At 46.6% G+C, this 23,275-nt stretch overlaps 1 protein-coding gene across 4 annotated transcripts in view; it reads right to left on the bottom strand.

Annotated features, from left to right (window-relative positions):
- The window catches only part of LOC130307916 (uncharacterized), a 53,383-nt gene extending 30,120 nt beyond the window's left edge, over positions 1–23,263 (bottom strand). The window contains exons 1-4 of one of the 4 annotated variants that reach the window (XM_056552196.1): positions 22,441–23,263; positions 22,185–22,239; positions 21,480–22,130; positions 21,101–21,296 (exon numbers count right to left, since the gene is read on the bottom strand). In XM_056552196.1, coding sequence (XP_056408171.1) covers positions 21,101–21,296; positions 21,480–22,130; positions 22,185–22,239; positions 22,441–23,252 — 1,714 coding nt within the window. In that variant the 5' untranslated portion in view covers positions 23,253–23,263. Of the gene's footprint in view, positions 1–21,100; positions 21,297–21,479 lie in introns of all 4 variants that reach the window. The other 3 variants (XM_056552194.1, XM_056552195.1, XM_056552193.1) reach the window with 3 other exon arrangements.
- Between the last annotated feature and the right edge of the window lie 12 nt (positions 23,264–23,275).

Genomic DNA, 23,275 nt, shown 5'->3' with positions numbered 1-23,275 from the left:
ACAGACTGTATGGGTGTAGAGAGGAGAGAGAGACACCGCAGAGGGAGGAATCACACAGACTGTATGGGTGTAGAGAGGAGACAATATACACTACAGAGGGAGGAGGAATCACACAGACTGTATGGGTGTAGAGAGGAGACAACATACACTACAGAGGGAGGGAGGAGGAATCACACAGACTGTATGGGTGTAGAGAGGAGACAATATACACTACAGTGGGAGGAGGAATCACACAGACTGTATGGGTATAGAGAGGAGACAACATACACTACAGAGGGAGGAGGAATCACACAGACTGTATGGGTGTAGAGAGGAGATAACATACACTACAGAGGGAGGAGGAATCACACAGACTGTATGGGTGTAGAGAGGAGACAACATACACTACAGAGGGAGGAGGAATCACACAGACTGTATGGGTGTAGAGAGGAGAGAGAGACACTGCAGAGGGAGGAGGAATCACACAGACTGTATGGGTGTAGAGAGGAGAGAGAGACACTGCAGAGGGAGGAGGAATCACACAGACTGTATGGGTGTAGAGAGGAGAGAGAGACACCGCAGAGGGAGGAATCACACAGACTGTATGGGTGTAGAGAGGAGACAATATACACTACAGAGGGAGGAGGAATCACACAGACTGTATGGGTGTAGAGAGGAGACAACATACACTACAGAGGGAGGGAGGAGGAATCACACAGACTGTATGGGTGTAGAGAGGAGACAATATACACTACAGTGGGAGGAGGAATCACACAGACTGTATGGGTGTAGAGAGGAGACAACATACACTACAGAGGGAGGAGGAATCACACAGACTGTATGGGTGTAGAGAGGAGACAACATACACTACAGAGGGAGGAGGAATCACACAGACTGTATGGGTATAGAGAGGAGACAATATACACTACAGAGGGAGGAGGAATCACACAGACTGTATGGGTGTAGAGAGGAGACAATATACACTACAGAGGGAGGGAGGAGGAATCACACAGACTGTATGGGTGTAGAGAGAAGATAACACTGCAGAGGGAGGAGGAATCACACAGACTGTATGGGTGTAGAGAGGAGACAACATACACTACAGAGGGAGGAGGAATCACACAGACTGTATGGGTGTAGAGGAGACAATATACACTACAGAGGGAGGAGGAATCACACAGACTGTATGGGTGTAGAGAGAAGACAACATACACTACAGAGGGAGGAGGAATCACACAGACTGTATGGGTATAGAGAGGAGACAACATACACTACAGAGGGAGGAGGAATCACACAGACTGTATGGGTGTAGAGGAGACAATATACACTACAGAGGGAGGAGGAATCACACAGACTGTATGGGTGTAGAGAGAAGACAACATACACTACAGAGGGAGGAGGAATCACACAGACTGTATGGGTGTAGAGAGAAGATAATATACACTACAGAGGGAGGAGGAATCACACAGACTGTACGGGTGTAGAGAGGAGACAACATACACTACAGAGGGAGGAGGAATCACGTAGACTGTATGGGTGTAGAGAGGAGACAACATACACTACAGAGGGAGGAGGAATCACACAGACTGTATGGGTGTAGAGAGAAGACAATATACACTACAGAGGGAGGAGGAATCACACAGACTGTATGGGTGTAGAGAGGAGACAACATACACTACAGAGGGAGGAGGAATCACACAGACTGTATGGGTGTAGAGAGGAGACAACATACACTACAGAGGGAGGAGGAATCACACAGACTGTATGGGTGTAGAGAGGAGATAACACTACAGAGGGAGGAGGAATCACACAGACTGTATGGGTGTAGAGAGGAGACAACATACACTACAGAGGGAGGAGGAATCACACAGACTGTATGGGTGTAGAGAGGAGACAACATACACTACAGAGGGAGAGGGAATCACACAGACTGTATGGGTGTAAGGAGGAGACAATATACACTACAGAGGGAGGAGGAATCACACAGACTGTATGGGTGTAGAGAGAAGACAACATACACTACAGAGGGAGGAGGAATCACACAGACTGTATGGGTGTAGAGAGAAGACAATATACACTACAGAGGAAGGAGGAATCACACAGACTGTATGGGTGTAGAGAGGAGACAACATACACTACAGAGGGAGGAGGAATCACACAGACTGTATGGGTGTAGAGAGGAGACAACATACACTACAGAGGGAGGAGGAATCACACAGACTGTATGGGTGTAGAGAGGAGACAACATACACTACAGAGGGAGGAGGAATCACACAGACTGTATGGGTGTAGAGAGAAGACAATATACACTACAGAGGGAGGAGGAATCACACAGACTGTATGGGTGTAGAGAGGAGACAACATACACTACAGAGGGAGGAGGAATCACACAGACTGTATGGGTGTAGAGAGGAGATAACATACACTACAGAGGGAGGAGGAATCACACAGACTGTATGGGTGTAGAGAGGAGACAATATACACTACAGAGGGAGGAGGAATCACACAGACTGTATGGGTGTAGAGAGAAGACAATATACACTACAGAGGGAGGAGGAATCACACAGACTGTATGGGTGTAGAGAGGAGACAACATACACTACAGAGGGAGGAGGAATCACACAGACTGTATGGGTGTAGAGAGGAGACAACATACACTACAGAGGGAGGAGGAATCACACAGACTGTATGGGTGTAGAGAGGAGACAACATACACTACAGAGGGAGGAGGAATCACACAGACTGTATGGGTGTAGAGAGAAGACAATATACACTACAGAGGGAGGAGGAATCACACAGACTGTATGGGTGTAGAGAGAAGACAACATACACTACAGAGGGAGGAGGAATCACACAGACTGTATGGGTGTAGAGAGAAGACAATATACACTACAGAGGGAGGAGGAATCACACAGACTGTATGGGTGTAGAGAGGAGACAACATACACTACAGAGGGAGGAGGAATCACACAGACTGTATGGGTGTAGAGAGAAGACAACATACACTACAGAGGGAGGAGGAATCACACAGATTGTATGGGTGTAGAGAGGAGACAATATACACTACAGAGGGAGGAGGAATCACACAGACTGTATGGGTGTAGAGAGGAGATAACATACACTACAGAGGGAGGAGGAATCACACAGACTGTATGGGTGTAGAGAGGAGACAACATACACTACAGAGGGAGGAGGAATCACACAGACTGTATGGGTGTAGAGAGGAGATAATATACACTGCAGAGGGAGGAGGAATCACACAGACTGTATGGGTGTAAGGAGGAGACAACATACACTACAGAGGGAGGAGGAATCACACAGACTGTATGGGTGTAGAGAGAAGACAACATACACTACAGAGGGAGGAGGAATCACACAGACTGTATGGGTGTAGAGAGGAGACAACATACACTACAGAGGGAGGAGGAATCACACAGACTGTATGGGTGTAGAGAGAAGAGAGAGACACTACAGAGGGAGGAGGAATCACACAGACTGTATGGGTGTAGAGAGAAGACAATATACACTACAGAGGGAGGAGGAATCACACAGACTGTATGGGTGTAGAGAGGAGATAATATACACTACAGAGGGAGGAGGAATCACACAGACTGTATGGGTGTAGAGAGGAGACAACATACACTACAGAGGGAGGAGGAATCACACAGACTGTACGGGTGCAGAGAGGAGACAACATACACTACAGAGGAAGGAGGAATCACACAGACTGTATGGGTGTAGAGAGAAGATAATATACACTACAGAGGGAGGAGGAATCACACAGACTGTATGGGTGTAGAGAGGAGACAATATACACTACAGAGGGAGGAGGAATCACACAGACTGTATGGGTGTAGAGAGGAGACAATATACACTACAGAGGGAGGAGGAATCACACAGACTGTATGGGTGTAGAGAGAAGACAACATACACTACAGAGGGAGGAGGAATCACACAGACTGTATGGGTGTAGAGAGAAGAGAGAGACACTACAGAGGGAGGAGGAATCACACAGACTGTATGGGTGTAGAGAGAAGACAACATACACTACAGAGGGAGGAGGAATCACACAGACTGTATGGGTGTAGAGAGAAGAGAGAGACACTACAGAGGGAGGAGGAATCACACAGACTGTATGGGTGTAGAGAGGAGACAACATACACTACAGAGGGAGGAGGAATCACACAGACTGTATGGGTGTAGAGAGGAGACAACACACACTACAGAGGGAGGAGGAATCACACAGACTGTATGGGTGTAGAGAGGAGACAACATACACTACAGAGGGAGGAGGAATCACACAGACTGTATGGGTGTAGAGAGAAGACAACATACACTACAGAGGGAGGAGGAATCACACAGACTGTATGGGTGTAGAGAGAAAAGAGAGACACTACAGAGGGAGGAGGAATCACACAGACTGTATGGGTGTAGAGAGAAGACAACATACACTACAGAGGGAGGAGGAATCACACAGACTGTATGGGTGTAGAGAGGAGACAACATACACTACAGAGGGAGGAGGAATCACACAGACTGTATGGGTGTAGAGAGGAGACAACATACACTACAGAGGGAGGAGGAATCACACAGACTGTATGGGTGTAAGGAGGAGACAACATACACTACAGAGGGAGGAGGAATCACACAGACTGTATGGGTGTAGAGAGAAGACAACATACACTACAGAGGGAGGAGGAATCACACAGACTGTATGGGTGTAGAGAGGAGACAACATACACTACAGAGGGAGGGAGGAATCACACAGACTGTATGGGTGTAGAGAGAAGACAACATACACTACAGAGGGAGGAGGAATCACACAGACTGTATGGGTGTAAGGAGGAGACAACATACACTACAGAGGGAGGAGGAATCACACAGACTGTATGGGTGTAGAGAGAAGACAACATACACTACAGAGGGAGGAGGAATCACACAGACTGTATGGGTGTAGAGGAGACAATATACACTACAGAGGGAGGAGGAATCACACAGACTGTATGGGTGTAGAGAGAAGATAATATACACTACAGAGGGAGGAGGAATCACACAGACTGTACGGGTGTAGAGAGGAGATAACATACACTACAGAGGAAGGAGGAATCACACAGACTGTATGGGTGTAGAGAGGAGATAATATACACTACAGAGGGAGGAGGAATCACACAGACTGTATGGGTGTAGAGAGGAGACAACATACACTACAGAGGGAGGGAGGAATCACACAGACTGTATGGGTATAGAGGAGACAATATACACTACAGAGGAAGGAGGAATCACACAGATTGTATGGGTGTAAGGAGGAGACAACATACACTACAGAGGGAGGAGGAATCACACAGACTGTACGGGTGTAGAGAGAAGACAACATACACTACAGAGGGAGGAGGAATCACAGACTATGGGTGTAGAGAGGAGACAATATACACTACAGAGGGAGGAGGAATCACACAGACTGTATGGGTGTAGAGAGGAGATAATATACACTACAGAGGGAGAGGGAATCACACAGACTGTATGGGTGTAGAGAGGAGATAATATACACTACAGAGGGAGAGGGAATCACACAGACTGTATGGGTGTAGAGGAGACAATATACACTACAGAGGGAGGAGGAATCACACAGACTGTATGGGTGTAGAGGAGACAATATACACTACAGAGGGAGGAGGAATCACACAGACTGTATGGGTGTAGAGAGGAGACAACATACACTACAGAGGGAGGAGGAATCACACAGACTGTATGGGTGTAGAGAGGAGATAATATACACTGCAGAGGGAGGAGGAATCACACAGACTGTATGGGTGTAAGGAGGAGACAACATACACTACAGAGGGAGGAGGAATCACACAGACTGTATGGGTGTAGAGAGAAGACAACATACACTACAGAGGGAGGAGGAATCACACAGACTGTATGGGTGTAGAGAGAAGATAATATACACTACAGAGGGAGGAGGAATCACACAGACTGTATGGGTGTAGAGAGAAGATAACATACACTACAGAGGGAGGAGGAATCACACAGACTGTATGGGTGTAGAGAGAAGACAACATACACTACAGAGGGAGAGGGAATCACACAGACTGTATGGGTGTAGAGAGAAGACAATATACACTACAGAGGGAGGAGGAATCACACAGACTGTATGGGTGTAGAGGAGACAATATACACTACAGAGGGAGGAGGAATCACACAGACTGTATGGGTGTAGAGGAGACAATATACACTACAGAGGGAGGAGGAATCACACAGACTGTATGGGTGTAGAGGAGACAATATACACTACAGAGGGAGGAGGAATCACTCACACTGTATGGGTGTAGAGAGAAGAGAGAGACACTGCAGAGGGAGGAGGAATCACACAGACTGTATGGATATAGAGAGGAGACAACATACACTACAGAGGAAGGAGGAATCACACAGACTGTATGGGTGTAGAGAGGAGACAACATACACTACAGAGGGAGGAGGAATCACACAGACTGTATGGGTGTAGAGAGAAGACAACATACACTACAGAGGGAGGAGGAATCACACAGACTGTATGGGTATAGAGAGGAGACAACATACACTACAGAGGGAGGAGGAATCACACAGACTGTATGGGTGTAGAGAGAAGACAACATACACTACAGAGGGAGGAGGAATCACACAGACTGTATGGGTGTAGAGAGAAGACAACATACACTACAGAGGGAGGAGGAATCACACAGACTGTATGGGTGTAGAGAGGAGACAACATACACTACAGAGGGAGGAGGAATCACACAGACTGTATGGGTGTAGAGAGGAGATAATATACACTACAGAGGGAGGAGGAATCACACAGACTGTATGGGTGTAGAGAGGAGATAATATACACTACAGAGGGAGGAGGAATCACACAGACTGTATGGATATAGAGAGGAGATAATATACACTACAGAGGGAGGAGGAATCACACAGACTGTATGGGTGTAGAGAGGAGACAACATACACTACAGAGGGAGGAGGAATCACACAGACTGTATGGGTGTAGAGAGGAGACAACATACACTACAGAGGGAGGAGGAATCACACAGACTGTATGGGTGTAGAGAGAAGACAATATACACTACAGATGGAGGAGGAATCACACAGACTGTATGGGTGTAGAGAGAAGACAACATACACTACAGAGGGAGGAGGAATCACACAGACTGTATGGGTGTAGAGAGAAGACAATATACACTACAGAGGGAGGAGGAATCACACAGACTGTATGGGTGTAGAGAGGAGACAACATACACTACAGAGGGAGGAGGAATCACACAGACTGTATGGGTGTAGAGAGAAGACAACATACACTACAGAGGGAGGAGGAATCACACAGATTGTATGGGTGTAGAGAGGAGACAATATACACTACAGAGGGAGGAGGAATCACACAGACTGTATGGGTGTAGAGAGAAGACAACATACACTACAGAGGGAGGAGGAATCACACAGACTGTATGGGTGTAGAGAGGAGACAACATACACTACAGAGGGAGGAGGAATCACACAGACTGTATGGGTGTAGAGAGAAGAGAGAGACACTACAGAGGGAGGAGGAATCACACAGACTGTATGGGTGTAGAGAGAAGACAATATACACTACAGAGGGAGGAGGAATCACACAGACTGTATGGGTGTAGAGAGGAGATAATATACACTACAGAGGGAGGAGGAATCACACAGACTGTATGGGTGTAGAGAGGAGACAACATACACTACAGAGGGAGGAGGAATCACACAGACTGTACGGGTGCAGAGAGGAGACAACATACACTACAGAGGAAGGAGGAATCACACAGACTGTATGGGTGTAGAGAGGAGATAATATACACTACAGAGGGAGGAGGAATCACACAGACTGTATGGGTGTAGAGAGGAGACAACATACACTACAGAGGGAGGAGGAATCACACAGACTGTATGGGTGTAGAGAGAAGACAACATACACTACAGAGGGAGGAGGAATCACACAGACTGTATGGGTGTAGAGAGAAAAGAGAGACACTACAGAGGGAGGAGGAATCACACAGACTGTATGGGTGTAGAGAGAAGACAACATACACTACAGAGGGAGGAGGAATCACACAGACTGTATGGGTGTAGAGAGGAGACAACATACACTACAGAGGGAGGAGGAATCACACAGACTGTACGGGTGCAGAGAGGAGACAACATACACTACAGAGGGAGGAGGAATCACACAGACTGTATGGGTGTAGAGAGGAGATAATATACACTGCAGAGGGAGGAGGAATCACACAGACTGTATGGGTGTAAGGAGGAGACAACATACACTACAGAGGGAGGAGGAATCACACAGACTGTATGGGTGTAGAGGAGACAATATACACTACAGAGGGAGGAGGAATCACACAGACTGTATGGGTGTAGAGAGAAGATAATATACACTACAGAGGGAGGAGGAATCACACAGACTGTACGGGTGTAGAGAGGAGATAACATACACTACAGAGGAAGGAGGAATCACACAGACTGTATGGGTGTAGAGAGGAGACAACATACACTACAGAGGGAGGAGGAATCACACAGACTGTATGGGTGTAAGGAGGAGACAACATACACTACAGAGGGAGGAGGAATCACACAGACTGTATGGGTGTAGAGAGGAGACAACATACACTACAGAGGGAGGGAGGAATCACACAGACTGTATGGGTGTAGAGAGAAGACAACATACACTACAGAGGGAGGAGGAATCACACAGACTGTATGGGTGTAAGGAGGAGACAACATACACTACAGAGGGAGGAGGAATCACACAGACTGTATGGGTGTAGAGAGGAGACAACATACACTACAGAGGGAGAGGGAATCACACAGACTGTATGGGTGTAGAGAGGAGACAACATACACTACAGAGGGAGGAGGAATCACACAGACTGTATGGGTGTAGAGAGAAGACAACATACACTACAGAGGGAGGAGGAATCACACAGACTGTATGGGTGTAGAGGAGACAATATACACTACAGAGGGAGGAGGAATCACACAGACTGTATGGGTGTAGAGGAGACAATATACACTACAGAGGGAGGAGGAATCACACAGACTGTATGGGTGTAGAGAGAAGATAATATACACTACAGAGGGAGGAGGAATCACACAGACTGTACGGGTGTAGAGAGGAGATAACATACACTACAGAGGAAGGAGGAATCACACAGACTGTATGGGTGTAGAGAGGAGATAATATACACTACAGAGGGAGGAGGAATCACACAGACTGTATGGGTGTAAGGAGGAGACAACATACACTACAGAGGGAGGAGGAATCACACAGACTGTATGGGTATAGAGGAGACAATATACACTACAGAGGGAGGAGGAATCACACAGATTGTATGGGTGTAAGGAGGAGACAACATACACTACAGAGGGAGGAGGAATCACACAGACTGTATGGGTGTAGAGAGAAGACAACATACACTACAGAGGGAGGAGGAATCACACAGACTGTATGGGTGTAGAGAGAAGACAACATACACTACAGAGGGAGGAGGAATCACACAGACTGTATGGGTGTAGAGAGGAGACAATATACACTACAGAGGGAGGAGGAATCACACAGACTGTATGGGTGTAGAGAGGAGATAATATACACTACAGAGGGAGAGGGAATCACACAGACTGTATGGGTGTAGAGAGGAGATAATATACACTACAGAGGGAGGAGGAATCACACAGACTGTATGGGTGTAGAGGAGACAATATACACTACAGAGGGAGGAGGAATCACACAGACTGTATGGGTGTAGAGGAGACAATATACACTACAGAGGGAGGAGGAATCACACAGACTGTATGGGTGTAGAGAGGAGATAATATACACTGCAGAGGGAGGAGGAATCACACAGACTGTATGGGTGTAAGGAGGAGACAACATACACTACAGAGGGAGGAGGAATCACACAGACTGTATGGGTGTAGAGAGAAGACAATATACACTACAGAGGGAGGAGGAATCACACAGACTGTATGGGTGTAGAGAGGAGATAACATACACTACAGAGGGAGGAGGAATCACACAGACTGTATGGGTGTAGAGAGAAGACAACATACACTACAGAGGGAGGAGGAATCACACAGACTGTATGGGTGTAGAGAGAAGATAATATACACTACAGAGGGAGGAGGAATCACACAGACTGTATGGGTGTAGAGAGAAGATAACATACACTACAGAGGGAGGAATCACACAGACTGTATGGGTGTAGAGAGAAGACAACATACACTACAGAGGGAGGAGGAATCACACAGACTGTATGGGTGTAGAGAGAAGACAACATACACTACAGAGGGAGAGGGAATCACACAGACTGTATGGGTGTAGAGAGAAGACAATATACACTACAGAGGGAGGAGGAATCACACAGACTGTATGGGTGTAGAGGAGACAATATACACTACAGAGGGAGGAGGAATCACACAGACTGTATGGGTGTAGAGGAGACAATATACACTACAGAGGGAGGAGGAATCACACAGACTGTATGGGTGTAGAGAGAAGACAACATACACTACAGAGGGAGGAGGAATCACTCACACTGTATGGGTGTAGAGAGAAGAGAGAGACACTGCAGAGGGAGGAGGAATCACACAGACTGTATGGGTGTAGAGGAGACAATATACACTACAGAGGGAGGAGGAATCACACAGACTGTATGGGTGTAGAGAGAAGACAACATACACTACAGAGGGAGGAGGAATCACACAGACTGTATGGGTGTAGAGAGAAGACAATATACACTACAGAGGGAGGAGGAATCACACAGACTGTATGGGTGTAGAGGAGACAATATACACTACAGAGGGAGGAGGAATCACACAGACTGTATGGGTGTAGAGAGAAGACAACACACTACAGAGGAAGGAGGAATCACACAGACTGTATGGGTGTAGAGGAGACAATATACACTACAGAGGGAGGAGGAATCACACAGACTGTATGGGTGTAGAGAGGAGACAACATACACTGCAGAGGGAGGAGGAATCACACAGACTGTATGGGTGTAGAGAGAAGATAATATACACTACAGAGGGAGGAGGAATCACACAGACTGTATGGGTGTAGAGAGGAGATAACATACACTACAGAGGGAGGAGGAATCACACAGACTGTATGGGTGTAGAGAGGAGACAACATACACTACAGAGGGAGGAGGAATCACACAGACTGTATGGGTGTAGAGAGGAGACAACATACACTACAGAGGGAGGAGGAATCACACAGACTGTATGGGTGTAAGGAGGAGACAACATACACTACAGAGGGAGGAGGAATCACACAGACTGTATGGGTGTAGAGAGGAGACAACATACACTACAGAGGGAGGGAGGAATCACACAGACTGTATGGGTGTAGAGAGAAGACAACATACACTACAGAGGGAGGAGGAATCACACAGACTGTATGGGTGTAGAGAGGAGACAATATACACTACAGAGGGAGGAGGAATCACACAGACTGTATGGGTGTAGAGAGAAGACAACATACACTACAGAGGGAGGAGGAATCACACAGACTGTATGGGTGTAGAGGAGACAATATACACTACAGAGGGAGGAGGAATCACACAGACTGTATGGGTGTAGAGGAGACAATATACACTACAGAGGGAGGAGGAATCACACAGACTGTATGGGTGTAGAGAGAAGATAATATACACTACAGAGGGAGGAGGAATCACACAGACTGTACGGGTGTAGAGAGGAGATAACATACACTACAGAGGAAGGAGGAATCACACAGACTGTATGGGTGTAGAGAGGAGATAATATACACTACAGAGGGAGGAGGAATCACACAGACTGTATGGGTGTAAGGAGGAGACAACATACACTACAGAGGGAGGAGGAATCACACAGACTGTATGGGTATAGAGGAGACAATATACACTACAGAGGGAGGAGGAATCACACAGATTGTATGGGTGTAAGGAGGAGACAACATACACTACAGAGGGAGGAGGAATCACACAGACTGTATGGGTGTAGAGAGAAGACAATATACACTACAGAGGGAGGAGGAATCACACAGACTGTATGGGTGTAGAGAGAAGAGAGAGACACTACAGAGGGAGGAGGAATCACACAGACTGTATGGATATAGAGAGGAGACAACACACTACAGAGGGAGGAGGAATCACACAGACTGTATGGGTGTAGAGAGAAGACAACATACACTACAGAGGGAGGAGGAATCACACAGACTGTATGGGTGTAGAGAGGAGACAACATACACTACAGAGGGAGGAGGAATCACACAGACTGTATGGGTGTAGAGAGAAGACAACATACACTACAGAGGGAGGAGGAATCACACAGACTGTATGGGTGTAGAGAGAAGACAACATACACTACAGAGGGAGGAGGAATCACACAGACTGTATGGGTGTAGAGAGGAGACAATATACACTACAGAGGGAGGAGGAATCACACAGACTGTATGGGTGTAGAGAGGAGATAATATACACTACAGAGGGAGAGGGAATCACACAGACTGTATGGGTGTAGAGAGGAGATAATATACACTACAGAGGGAGGAGGAATCACACAGACTGTATGGGTGTAGAGGAGACAATATACACTACAGAGGGAGGAGGAATCACACAGACTGTATGGGTGTAGAGAGGAGACAACATACACTACAGAGGGAGGAGGAATCACACAGACTGTATGGGTGTAGAGAGGAGATAATATACACTGCAGAGGGAGGAGGAATCACACAGACTGTATGGGTGTAAGGAGGAGACAACATACACTACAGAGGGAGGAGGAATCACACAGACTGTATGGGTGTAGAGAGAAGACAATATACACTACAGAGGGAGGAGGAATCACACAGACTGTATGGGTGTAGAGAGGAGATAACATACACTACAGAGGGAGGAGGAATCACACAGACTGTATGGGTGTAGAGAGAAGACAACATACACTACAGAGGGAGGAGGAATCACACAGACTGTATGGGTGTAGAGAGAAGATAATATACACTACAGAGGGAGGAGGAATCACACAGACTGTATGGGTGTAGAGAGAAGATAACATACACTACAGAGGGAGGAGGAATCACACAGACTGTATGGGTGTAGAGAGAAGACAACATACACTACAGAGGGAGAGGGAATCACACAGACTGTATGGGTGTAGAGAGAAGACAATATACACTACAGAGGGAGGAGGAATCACACAGACTGTATGGGTGTAGAGGAGACAATATACACTACAGAGGGAGGAGGAATCACACAGACTGTATGGGTGTAGAGAGAAGACAACACACTACAGAGGAAGGAGGAATCACACAGACTGTATGGGTGTAGAGGAGACAATATACACTACAGAGGGAGGAGGAATCACACAGACTGTATGGGTGTAGAGAGGAGACAACATACACTGCAGAGGGAGGAGGAATCACACAGACTGTATGGGTGTAGAGAGAAGATAATATACACTACAGAGGGAGGAGGAATCACACAGACTGTATGGGTGTAGAGAGGAGATAACATACACTACAGAGGAAGGAGGAATCACACAGACTGTATGGGTGTAGAGAGGAGATAACACTACAGAGGGAGGAGGAATCACACAGACTGTATGGGTGTAGAGGAGACAATATACACTACAGAGGGAGGAGGAATCACACAGACTGTATGGGTGTAGAGGAGACAATATACACTACAGAGGGAGGAGGAATCACACAGACTGTATGGGTGTAGAGAGAAGAGAGAGACACTGCAGAGGGAGGAGGAATCACACAGACTGTATGGATATAGAGAGGAGACAACATACACTACAGAGGGAGGAGGAATCACACAGACTGTATGGGTGTAGAGAGAAGACAACATACACTACAGAGGGAGGAGGAATCACACAGACTGTATGGGTGTAGAGAGGAGACAACATACACTACAGAGGGAGGAGGAATCACACAGACTGTATGGGTGTAGAGAGGAGATAACATACACTACAGAGGGAGGAGGAATCACACAGACTGTATGGGTGTAGAGAGAAGATAACACTACAGAGGGAGGAGGAATCACACAGACTGTATGGGTGTAGAGAGAAGACAACATACACTACAGAGGGAGGAGGAATCACACAGACTGTATGGGTGTAGAGAGAAGACAATATACACTACAGAGGGAGGAGGAATCACACAGACTGTATGGGTGTAGAGAGAAGATAACACTACAGAGGGAGGAGGAATCACACAGACTGTATGGGTGTAGAGAGAAGACAACATACACTACAGAGGGAGGAGGAATCACACAGACTGTATGGGTGTAGAGAGAAGACAATATACACTACAGAGGGAGGAGGAATCACACAGACTGTATGGGTGTAGAGGAGACAATATACACTACAGAGGGAGGAGGAATCACACAGACTGTATGGGTGTAGAGAGAAGACAACATACACTACAGAGGGAGGAGGAATCACACAGACTGTATGGGTGTAGAGGAGACAATATACACTACAGAGGGAGGAGGAATCACACAGACTGTATGGGTGTAGAGAGAAGACAACATACACTACAGAGGGAGGAGGAATCACACAGACTGTATGGGTATAGAGAGGAGATAATATACACTACAGAGGGAGGAGGAATCACACAGACTGTATGGGTATAGAGAGGAGATAATATACACTACAGAGGGAGGAGGAATCACACAGACTGTATGGGTATAGAGAGGAGATAATATACACTACAGAGGGAGGAGGAATCACACAGACTGTATGGGTATAGAGAGGAGATAATATACACTACAGAGGGAGGAGGAATCACACAGACTGTATGGGTGTAGAGAGAAGACAACATACACTACAGAGGGAGGAGGAATCACACAGACTGTATGGGTATAGAGAGGAGATAATATACACTACAGAGGGAGGAGGAATCACACAGACTGTATGGGTATAGAGAGGAGATAATATACACTACAGAGGGAGGAGGAATCACACAGACTGTATGGGTGTAGAGGAGACAATATACACTACAGAGGGAGGAGGAATCACACAGACTGTATGGGTGTAGAGAGGAGATAATATACACTACAGAGGGAGAGGGAATCACACAGACTGTATGGGTGTAGAGAGAAGACAACATACACTACAGAGGGAGGAGGAATCACACAGACTGTATGGGTGTAGAGAGAAGACAACATACACTACAGAGGGAGGGAGGAATCACACAGACTGTATGGGTGTAGAGAGAAGACAATATACACTACAGAGGGAGGAGGAATCACACAGACTGTATGGGTGTAGAGGAGACAATATACACTACAGAGGGAGGAGGAATCACACAGACTGTATGGGTGTAGAGAGGAGATAACATACACTACAGAGGGAGGAGGAATCACACAGACTGTATGGGTGTAGAGAGGAGACAACATACACTACAGAGGGAGGAGGAATCACACAGACTGTATGGGTGTAGAGAGAAGATAACACTACAGAGGGAGGAGGAATCACACAGACTGTATGGGTGTAGAGAGAAGACAACACACTACAGAGGGAGGAGGAATCACACAGACTGTATGGGTGTAGAGGAGACAATATACACTACAGAGGGAGGAGGAATCACACAGACTGTATGGGTGTAGAGAGAAGACAACATACACTACAGAGGGAGGAGGAATCACACAGACTGTATGGGTGTAGAGAGAAGACAACATACACTACAGAGGGAGGAAGAATCACACAGACTGTATGGGTGTAGAGAGAAGACAACATACACTACAGAGGGAGGAGGAATCACACAGACTGTATGGGTATAGAGAGGAGATAATATACACTACAGAGGGAGGAGGAATCACACAGACTGTATGGGTATAGAGAGGAGATAATATACACTACAGAGGGAGGAGGAATCACACAGACTGTATGGATGTAGAGAGGAGACAACATACACTACAGAGGGAGGAGGAATCACACAGACTGTATGGGTATAGAGAGGAGATAATATACACTACAGAGGGAGGAGGAATCACACAGACTGTACGGGTGTAGAGGAGACAATATACACTACAGAGGGAGGAGGAATCACACAGACTGTATGGGTGTAGAGAGAAGACAACATACACTACAGAGGGAGGGAGGAATCACACAGACTGTATGGGTGTAGAGAGAAGACAATATACACTACAGAGGGAGGAGGAATCACACAGACTGTATGGGTGTAGAGAGGAGACAACATACACTACAGAGGGAGGAGGAATCACACAGACTGTATGGGTGTAGAGAGGAGATAATATACACTACAGAGGGAGGAGGAATCACACAGACTGTATGGGTGTAGAGAGAAGACAATATACACTACAGAGGAAGGAGGAATCACACAGACTGTATGGGTGTAGAGAGGAGACAACATACACTACAGAGGGAGGAGGAATCACACAGACTGTATGGGTGTAGAGAGGAGACAACATACACTGCAGAGGGAGGAGGAATCACACAGACTGTATGGATGTAGAGAGAAGATAATATACACTACAGAGGGAGGAGGAATCACACAGACTGTATGGGTGTAGAGAGGAGATAACATACACTACAGAGGAAGGAGGAATCACACAGACTGTATGGGTGTAGAGAGGAGACAATATACACTACAGAGGAAGGAGGAATCACACAGACTGTATGGGTGTAGAGAGGAGATAACACTACAGAGGGAGGAGGAATCACACAGACTGTATGGGTGTAGAGGAGACAATATACACTACAGAGGGAGGAGGAATCACACAGACTGTATGGGTGTAGAGGAGACAATATACACTACAGAGGGAGGAGGAATCACACAGACTGTATGGGTGTAGAGAGAAGAGAGAGACACTGCAGAGGGAGGAGGAATCACACAGACTGTATGGGTGTAGAGAGAAGACAACATACACTACAGAGGGAGGAGGAATCACACAGACTGTATGGGTGTAGAGAGAAGACAACATACACTACAGAGGGAGGAGGAATCACACAGACTGTATGGGTGTAGAGAGGAGACAACATACACTACAGAGGGAGGAGGAATCACACAGACTGTATGGGTGTAGAGAGGAGATAATATACACTACAGAGGGAGAGGGAATCACACAGACTGTATGGGTGTAGAGAGAAGACAACATACACTACAGAGGGAGGAGGAATCACACAGACTGTATGGGTGTAGAGAGAAGACAACATACACTACAGAGGGAGGGAGGAATCACACAGACTGTATGGGTGTAGAGAGAAGACAATATACACTACAGAGGGAGGAGGAATCACACAGACTGTATGGGTGTAGAGGAGACAATATACACTACAGAGGGAGGAGGAATCACACAGACTGTATGGGTGTAGAGAGGAGATAACATACACTACAGAGGGAGGAGGAATCACACAGACTGTATGGGTGTAGAGAGGAGACAACATACACTACAGAGGGAGGAGGAATCACACAGACTGTATGGGTGTAGAGAGAAGATAACACTACAGAGGGAGGAGGAATCACACAGACTGTATGGGTGTAGAGAGAAGACAACATACACTACAGAGGGAGGAGGAATCACACAGACTGTATGGGTGTAGAGAGAAGACAACACACTACAGAGGGAGGAGGAATCACACAGACTGTATGGGTGTAGAGGAGACAATATACACTACAGAGGGAGGAGGAATCACACAGACTGTATGGGTGTAGAGAGAAGACAACATACACTACAGAGGGAGGAGGAATCACACAGACTGTATGGGTGTAGAGAGAAGACAACATACACTACAGAGGGAGGAAGAATCACACAGACTGTATGGGTGTAGAGAGAAGACAACATACACTACAGAGGGAGGAGGAATCACACAGACTGTATGGGTATAGAGAGGAGATAATATACACTACAGAGGGAGGAGGAATCACACAGACTGTATGGGTATAGAGAGGAGATAATATACACTACAGAGGGAGGAGGAATCACACAGACTGTATGGATGTAGAGAGGAGACAACATACACTACAGAGGGAGGAGGAATCACACAGACTGTATGGGTATAGAGAGGAGATAATATACACTACAGAGGGAGGAGGAATCACACAGACTGTACGGGTGTAGAGGAGACAATATACACTACAGAGGGAGGAGGAATCACACAGACTGTATGGGTGTAGAGAGAAGACAACATACACTACAGAGGGAGGGAGGAATCACACAGACTGTATGGGTGTAGAGAGAAGACAATATACACTACAGAGGGAGGAGGAATCACACAGACTGTATGGGTGTAGAGAGGAGACAACATACACTACAGAGGGAGGAGGAATCACACAGACTGTATGGGTGTAGAGAGGAGATAATATACACTACAGAGGGAGGAGGAATCACACAGACTGTATGGGTGTAGAGAGAAGACAATATACACTACAGAGGAAGGAGGAATCACACAGACTGTACGGGTGTAGAGAGAAGACAACATACACTACAGAGGGAGGAGGAATCACACAGACTGTATGGGTGTAAGGAGGAGACAACATACACTACAGAGGGAGGAGGAATCACACAGACTGTATGGGTGTAAGGAGGAGACAACATACACTGCAGAGGGGATTAGTACAGTTTGTGTGTCATTAAGTGAGACACTGCAAGGGGGTTATGGGTAACTAACATACTCCTAAGTATCAGTCTCTTTCAGCACAGGAGGGAAGAGATCCCACGTGACACATTCACTGCTGAAGAGTCTGAGACTAGGGGAAGCTGTGAAGCATCATTCCCCTGAAAATGAATGAAGATTCAAGCCTGAAACTTAGTTGTTACCCTGAAATGTTACCCTAACATGGGTCAATCATCTTTCATGTCAAAGGTGTCCACAGCCTTAAATAGTGGAAGGTTCAAAACATAAGACAGACTGTCGCAAGCTGATCGGCAGCCTGCTGAGGAATATTCCATCAGCGACATTCCGGATGTCGAGGAGGAAGAGGATTAACATCCCTTTCCTTCCGCCTCTCCCATGTGTGCCTTGTCTTTTAATAAAGCTTCAGGCCTGTGATCTCCCCTCCCTGTCTCCTGTTTTCCAAAACCCTTTATGCTTTGTGGTTTGATATTGTACACAGTGTTTTTTTTTTACATTTTTAAAATGTGTGCAGGAGTGTTCGTATAACATGTGGAACAATGTATAGTGCAGAGAACCTGTGCTGTCATGTACATAATGTATGCAGGAATGTTAGTGTAGCATGTAGTATAATGTAGAGAACCTGTGCTGTATATTGTGCTGTCATGTATATAGTGTATGCAGGAATGTTAGTGTAGCATGTGGTATAATGTAGAGAACCTGTGCCGTATATTGTGCTGTCATGTATATAGTGTATGCAGGAATGTTAGTGTAGTATTTAGTATAATGTAGAGAACCTGTGCTGTATACTGTGCTGTCATGTATATAGTGTATGCAGGAATGTTAGTGTAGTATGTGGTATGATGTACAGTGTATGGACACCTGTGCTGCATATTGTACTGTCATGTATATAATGTGTACAGGATTGTTAGTGTAGTATGTGGTATGATGTACAGTCTATGGACACCTGTGCTCAATATTGTACTGTCATGTATATAGTGTATGCAGGAATGTTAGTGTAGCATTTAGTATAATGTAGAGAACCTGTGCTGTATATTGTGCTGTCATGTATATAGTGTATGCAGGAATGCTAGTGTAGCATGTAGTATAATGAAGAGAACCTGTGCTGTATATTGTGCTGTCATGTATATAGTGTATGCAGGAATGTTAGTGTAGCATGTAGTATAATGTATAGTGTAGAGAACCTGTGCTGTATATTGTGCTGTCATGTATATAGTGTATGCAGGAATGTTAGTGTAGTATGTGGTATGATGTACAGTGTATGGACACCTGTGCTGTTTATTGTACGGTCATGTATATAATGTGTACAGGATTGTTAGTGTAGTATGTGGTATGATGTACAGTCTATGGACACCTGTGCTGTATATTGTACTGTCATGTATGTAATGTATGCAGGAATGTTAGTGTAGCATGTGGTATGATGTATAGTGTAGGGAACCTGTGCTGAATATTGTACTGTCATGTATATAGTGTATGCAGGAATGTTAGTGTAGCATGTAGTATAATGTATAGTGTAGAGAACCTGTGCTGTATATTGTGCTGTCATGTATATAGTGTATGCAGGAATGTTAGTGTAGTATGTGGTATGATGTACAGTGTATGGACACCTGTGCTGTTTATTGTACGGTCATGTATATAATGTGTACAGGATTGTTAGTGTAGTATGTGGTATGATGTACAGTCTATGGACACCTGTGCTGTATATTGTACTGTCATGTATGTTATGTATGCAGGAATGTTAGTGTAGCATGTGGTATGATGTATAGTGTAGGGAACCTGTGCTGAATATTGTACTGTCATGTATATAGTGTATGCAGGAATGTTAGTGTAGCATTTAGTATAATGTAGAGAACCTGTGCTGTATAATGTGCTGTCATGTATTTAGTGTATGCAGGAATGTTAGTGTAGCATGTAGTATAATGTAGAGAACCTGTGCTGTATATTGTGCTGTCATGCATATAGTGTATGCAGGAATGTTAGTATAGTATGTGGTATGATGTATAGTTTAGGGACACCTATGCTGTATATTGTACTGTCATGTACATCATGTATGCAGGAATGTTAGTATAGTATGTGGTATGATGTATAGTGTAGGGAACCTGTGCTGTATATTGTACTGCCATGTACATAATGTATGCAGGAATTTTAGTGTAGCATGTGGTATGATGTATAGTGTAGGGAACCTGTGCTGTATATTGTGCTGTCATGTATATAATGTATGCAGGAATGTTAGTGTAGCATGTGGTATGATGTTTAGCATAGAGACCCTGTGCTGAATATTGTTCTGTCATGCTATGTATAGTGAAAGTATTATATACGCGATTGATTGCTAATAAAGTTATTTTCAACAATAAAAAAAAAAGAAGTAGAGCAGAGTTCAGGAGGGGCCAGTTCACCACTAAACTCTGCTCATTGGCCCTTAGGACAGCATCTGAGACATCCCATTCCCATCACTCAGAGACTGGTTACACAAGTTCCTGACCTTTCTTCCTTCTGTGGAGGGACAGAGCCGCACGTAGTCGCGCCCAACGATGATGTTCTTTCTGAGGGTCTCGACCAGTTAGGGACTCTGTAGACAAATTGAGGTTCATGACAGCCGTAGAGTTCATGAATGATGATGTCAACAGAGAAGAGGAGAACAGAAGAGAAGAGGAGTGCGTGTCACCAACCCCGAGATCCTGAAGAACAGAAACCAGTGGACAATGGTGAGGACAGAGGACAATGCTCCCATTATGATTCACACATACGCCGGACCCCAAAACCCTTGTATCAACCACTACCAGGTCATGTGATTCTGTAGCTGCCACATGTCGAATGTTTTTTTTAGTACCAAATAAATGGAGCCCAGAGTGCAGCCTCACCTCTCTTGATTGGTCCTGGAAGGAGAGCTGCAGCTTGGTCTCAGTAGCCGCTTTCTTCCTAAGTGTGCCCCATCTCTTGGCACTAAATCCACTGATGCAAACCTTCCTGCCGGTGCCGATGGTCTGTGGAGCCCCGGAGTTCTGCATCTTGTTCTTCAGCACAGAGGTTGTGATGAGGGGAGTCTTTGTTATAGCAGAGAAGCAGCTGAGGGTCAGGACTGCAGACGCCTCGCTCTGGGGAAGTGGATCCATGTTCTCCAGGTCTTTGGACACCTCGTCCTTCTTAAGAAAATACTTGGCAACTGCCGCAGAATCCAAACTCACCACCGGCTGCATCCTGTTCAGACAGGGGTCCATGATGGGGGCAGAGGTCCCACTTGGATCAGGTACATCACTGGTCTCACGTTGGCTGGAGATTTTATTCAGCAGATCTTGACTCTTCTGCTGAAAATATTCAGTCACTATCTGAGAATTTACTCTGACAAATGGCTGGAACTGTCTGCAGAAAAATTTCTGGTTAATTGATCCCGAAGCAGAGAGGCTGGAGCCCCTGACCTCTCCTCCTCCTGTGTACAGGACATGGTTGGTGGAGCGGCTGGAACCCCTGACCTCTCCTCCTCCTGTGTACAGGACATGGTTGGCACCTGTGACCTCTCCTCCTCCTGTGTACAGGACAGGGTTGGTGGAGCGGCTGGAGCCCCTGACCTCTCCTCCTCCTGTGTACAGGACATGGTTGGCGCCTGTGACCTCTCCTCCTCCTGTGTACAGGACATGGTTGGCGCCTGTGACCTCTCCTCCTCCTGTGTACAGGACATGGTTGGTGGAGTGGTTGGCGCCCCTGACCTCTCCTCCTCCTGTGTACAGGACATGGTTGGTGGAGTGGTTGGCGCCCCTGACCTCTCCTCCTCCTGTGTACAGGACATGGTTGGTGGAGTGGTTGGCGCCCCTGACCTCTCCTCCTCCTGTGTACAGGACATGGTTGGTGGAGTGGTTGGCGCCTGTGACCTCTCCTCCTCCTGTGTACAGGACATGGTTGGTGGAGTGGTTGGCGCCTGTGACCTCTCCTCCTCCTGTGTACAGGACATGGTTGGTGGAGTGGCTGGCGCCCGTGACCTCTCCTCCTCCTGTGTTCAGGACGTGGTTGGTGGAGCAGCTGCTGCAGTGCAGCTGATGCCCCATCTTCTGGGGGGCTGTAGTGTCTTCTTTACCCAACGTGAAGTCACCAGAGAACAGTTCTGCGCTGGCGCCAAATACATGGCTGTGTTCCTGGGGATGGGATTTCACTTTCTCATCACTGATGAAGACAACAGACTGCGACTCCAGAGAGGACACCATGACTGGGGACAGGAGGCAGAGGGACGGCAGCGTCCGGTCATTACTGGTGGTGACTATCAGGCGTTTCACCCCAGACCCCGCTCCATCTCTGGACCTTCCTTTGTCTAGAGAGTTGGTTCCCAGGGTCTGGCACTGCTCTGTGTCTATCCAGAGTCCATGGCTGGAGGCTGAAGCCCGGACACTTCTCTCCTCATGTGAGACTCCGGGCAGGGACGTGACCGACTCATTCACAACACAGGAATCAGAGTCGGCACCGCAGAGGACTACACTGTCCTCCAGAGCTTCACACAGAGCTAGCTGCCTCACAAAGGTGTTCCCCTTCCTGGGCATGGTGGTCAGCATCATGGAGGGTGTGCTGGAGAGGAGGGGGGGCTTCTGGAGAGGACTGTGCAGCGTCTCAACCGAGGAGCTCAGGAGATTGGTCACGTCTGTGCACATCCTCCTCCTCCGCTTCTTCACTG

This window comes from Hyla sarda, unplaced genomic scaffold (assembly GCF_029499605.1).
Source record: "Hyla sarda isolate aHylSar1 unplaced genomic scaffold, aHylSar1.hap1 scaffold_1442, whole genome shotgun sequence".
NCBI classification, from domain to species: domain Eukaryota; kingdom Metazoa; phylum Chordata; class Amphibia; order Anura; family Hylidae; genus Hyla; species Hyla sarda.
Note: the sequence above shows the minus strand (reverse complement) of the source record. Positions and strands in the feature narration are given on the sequence as shown.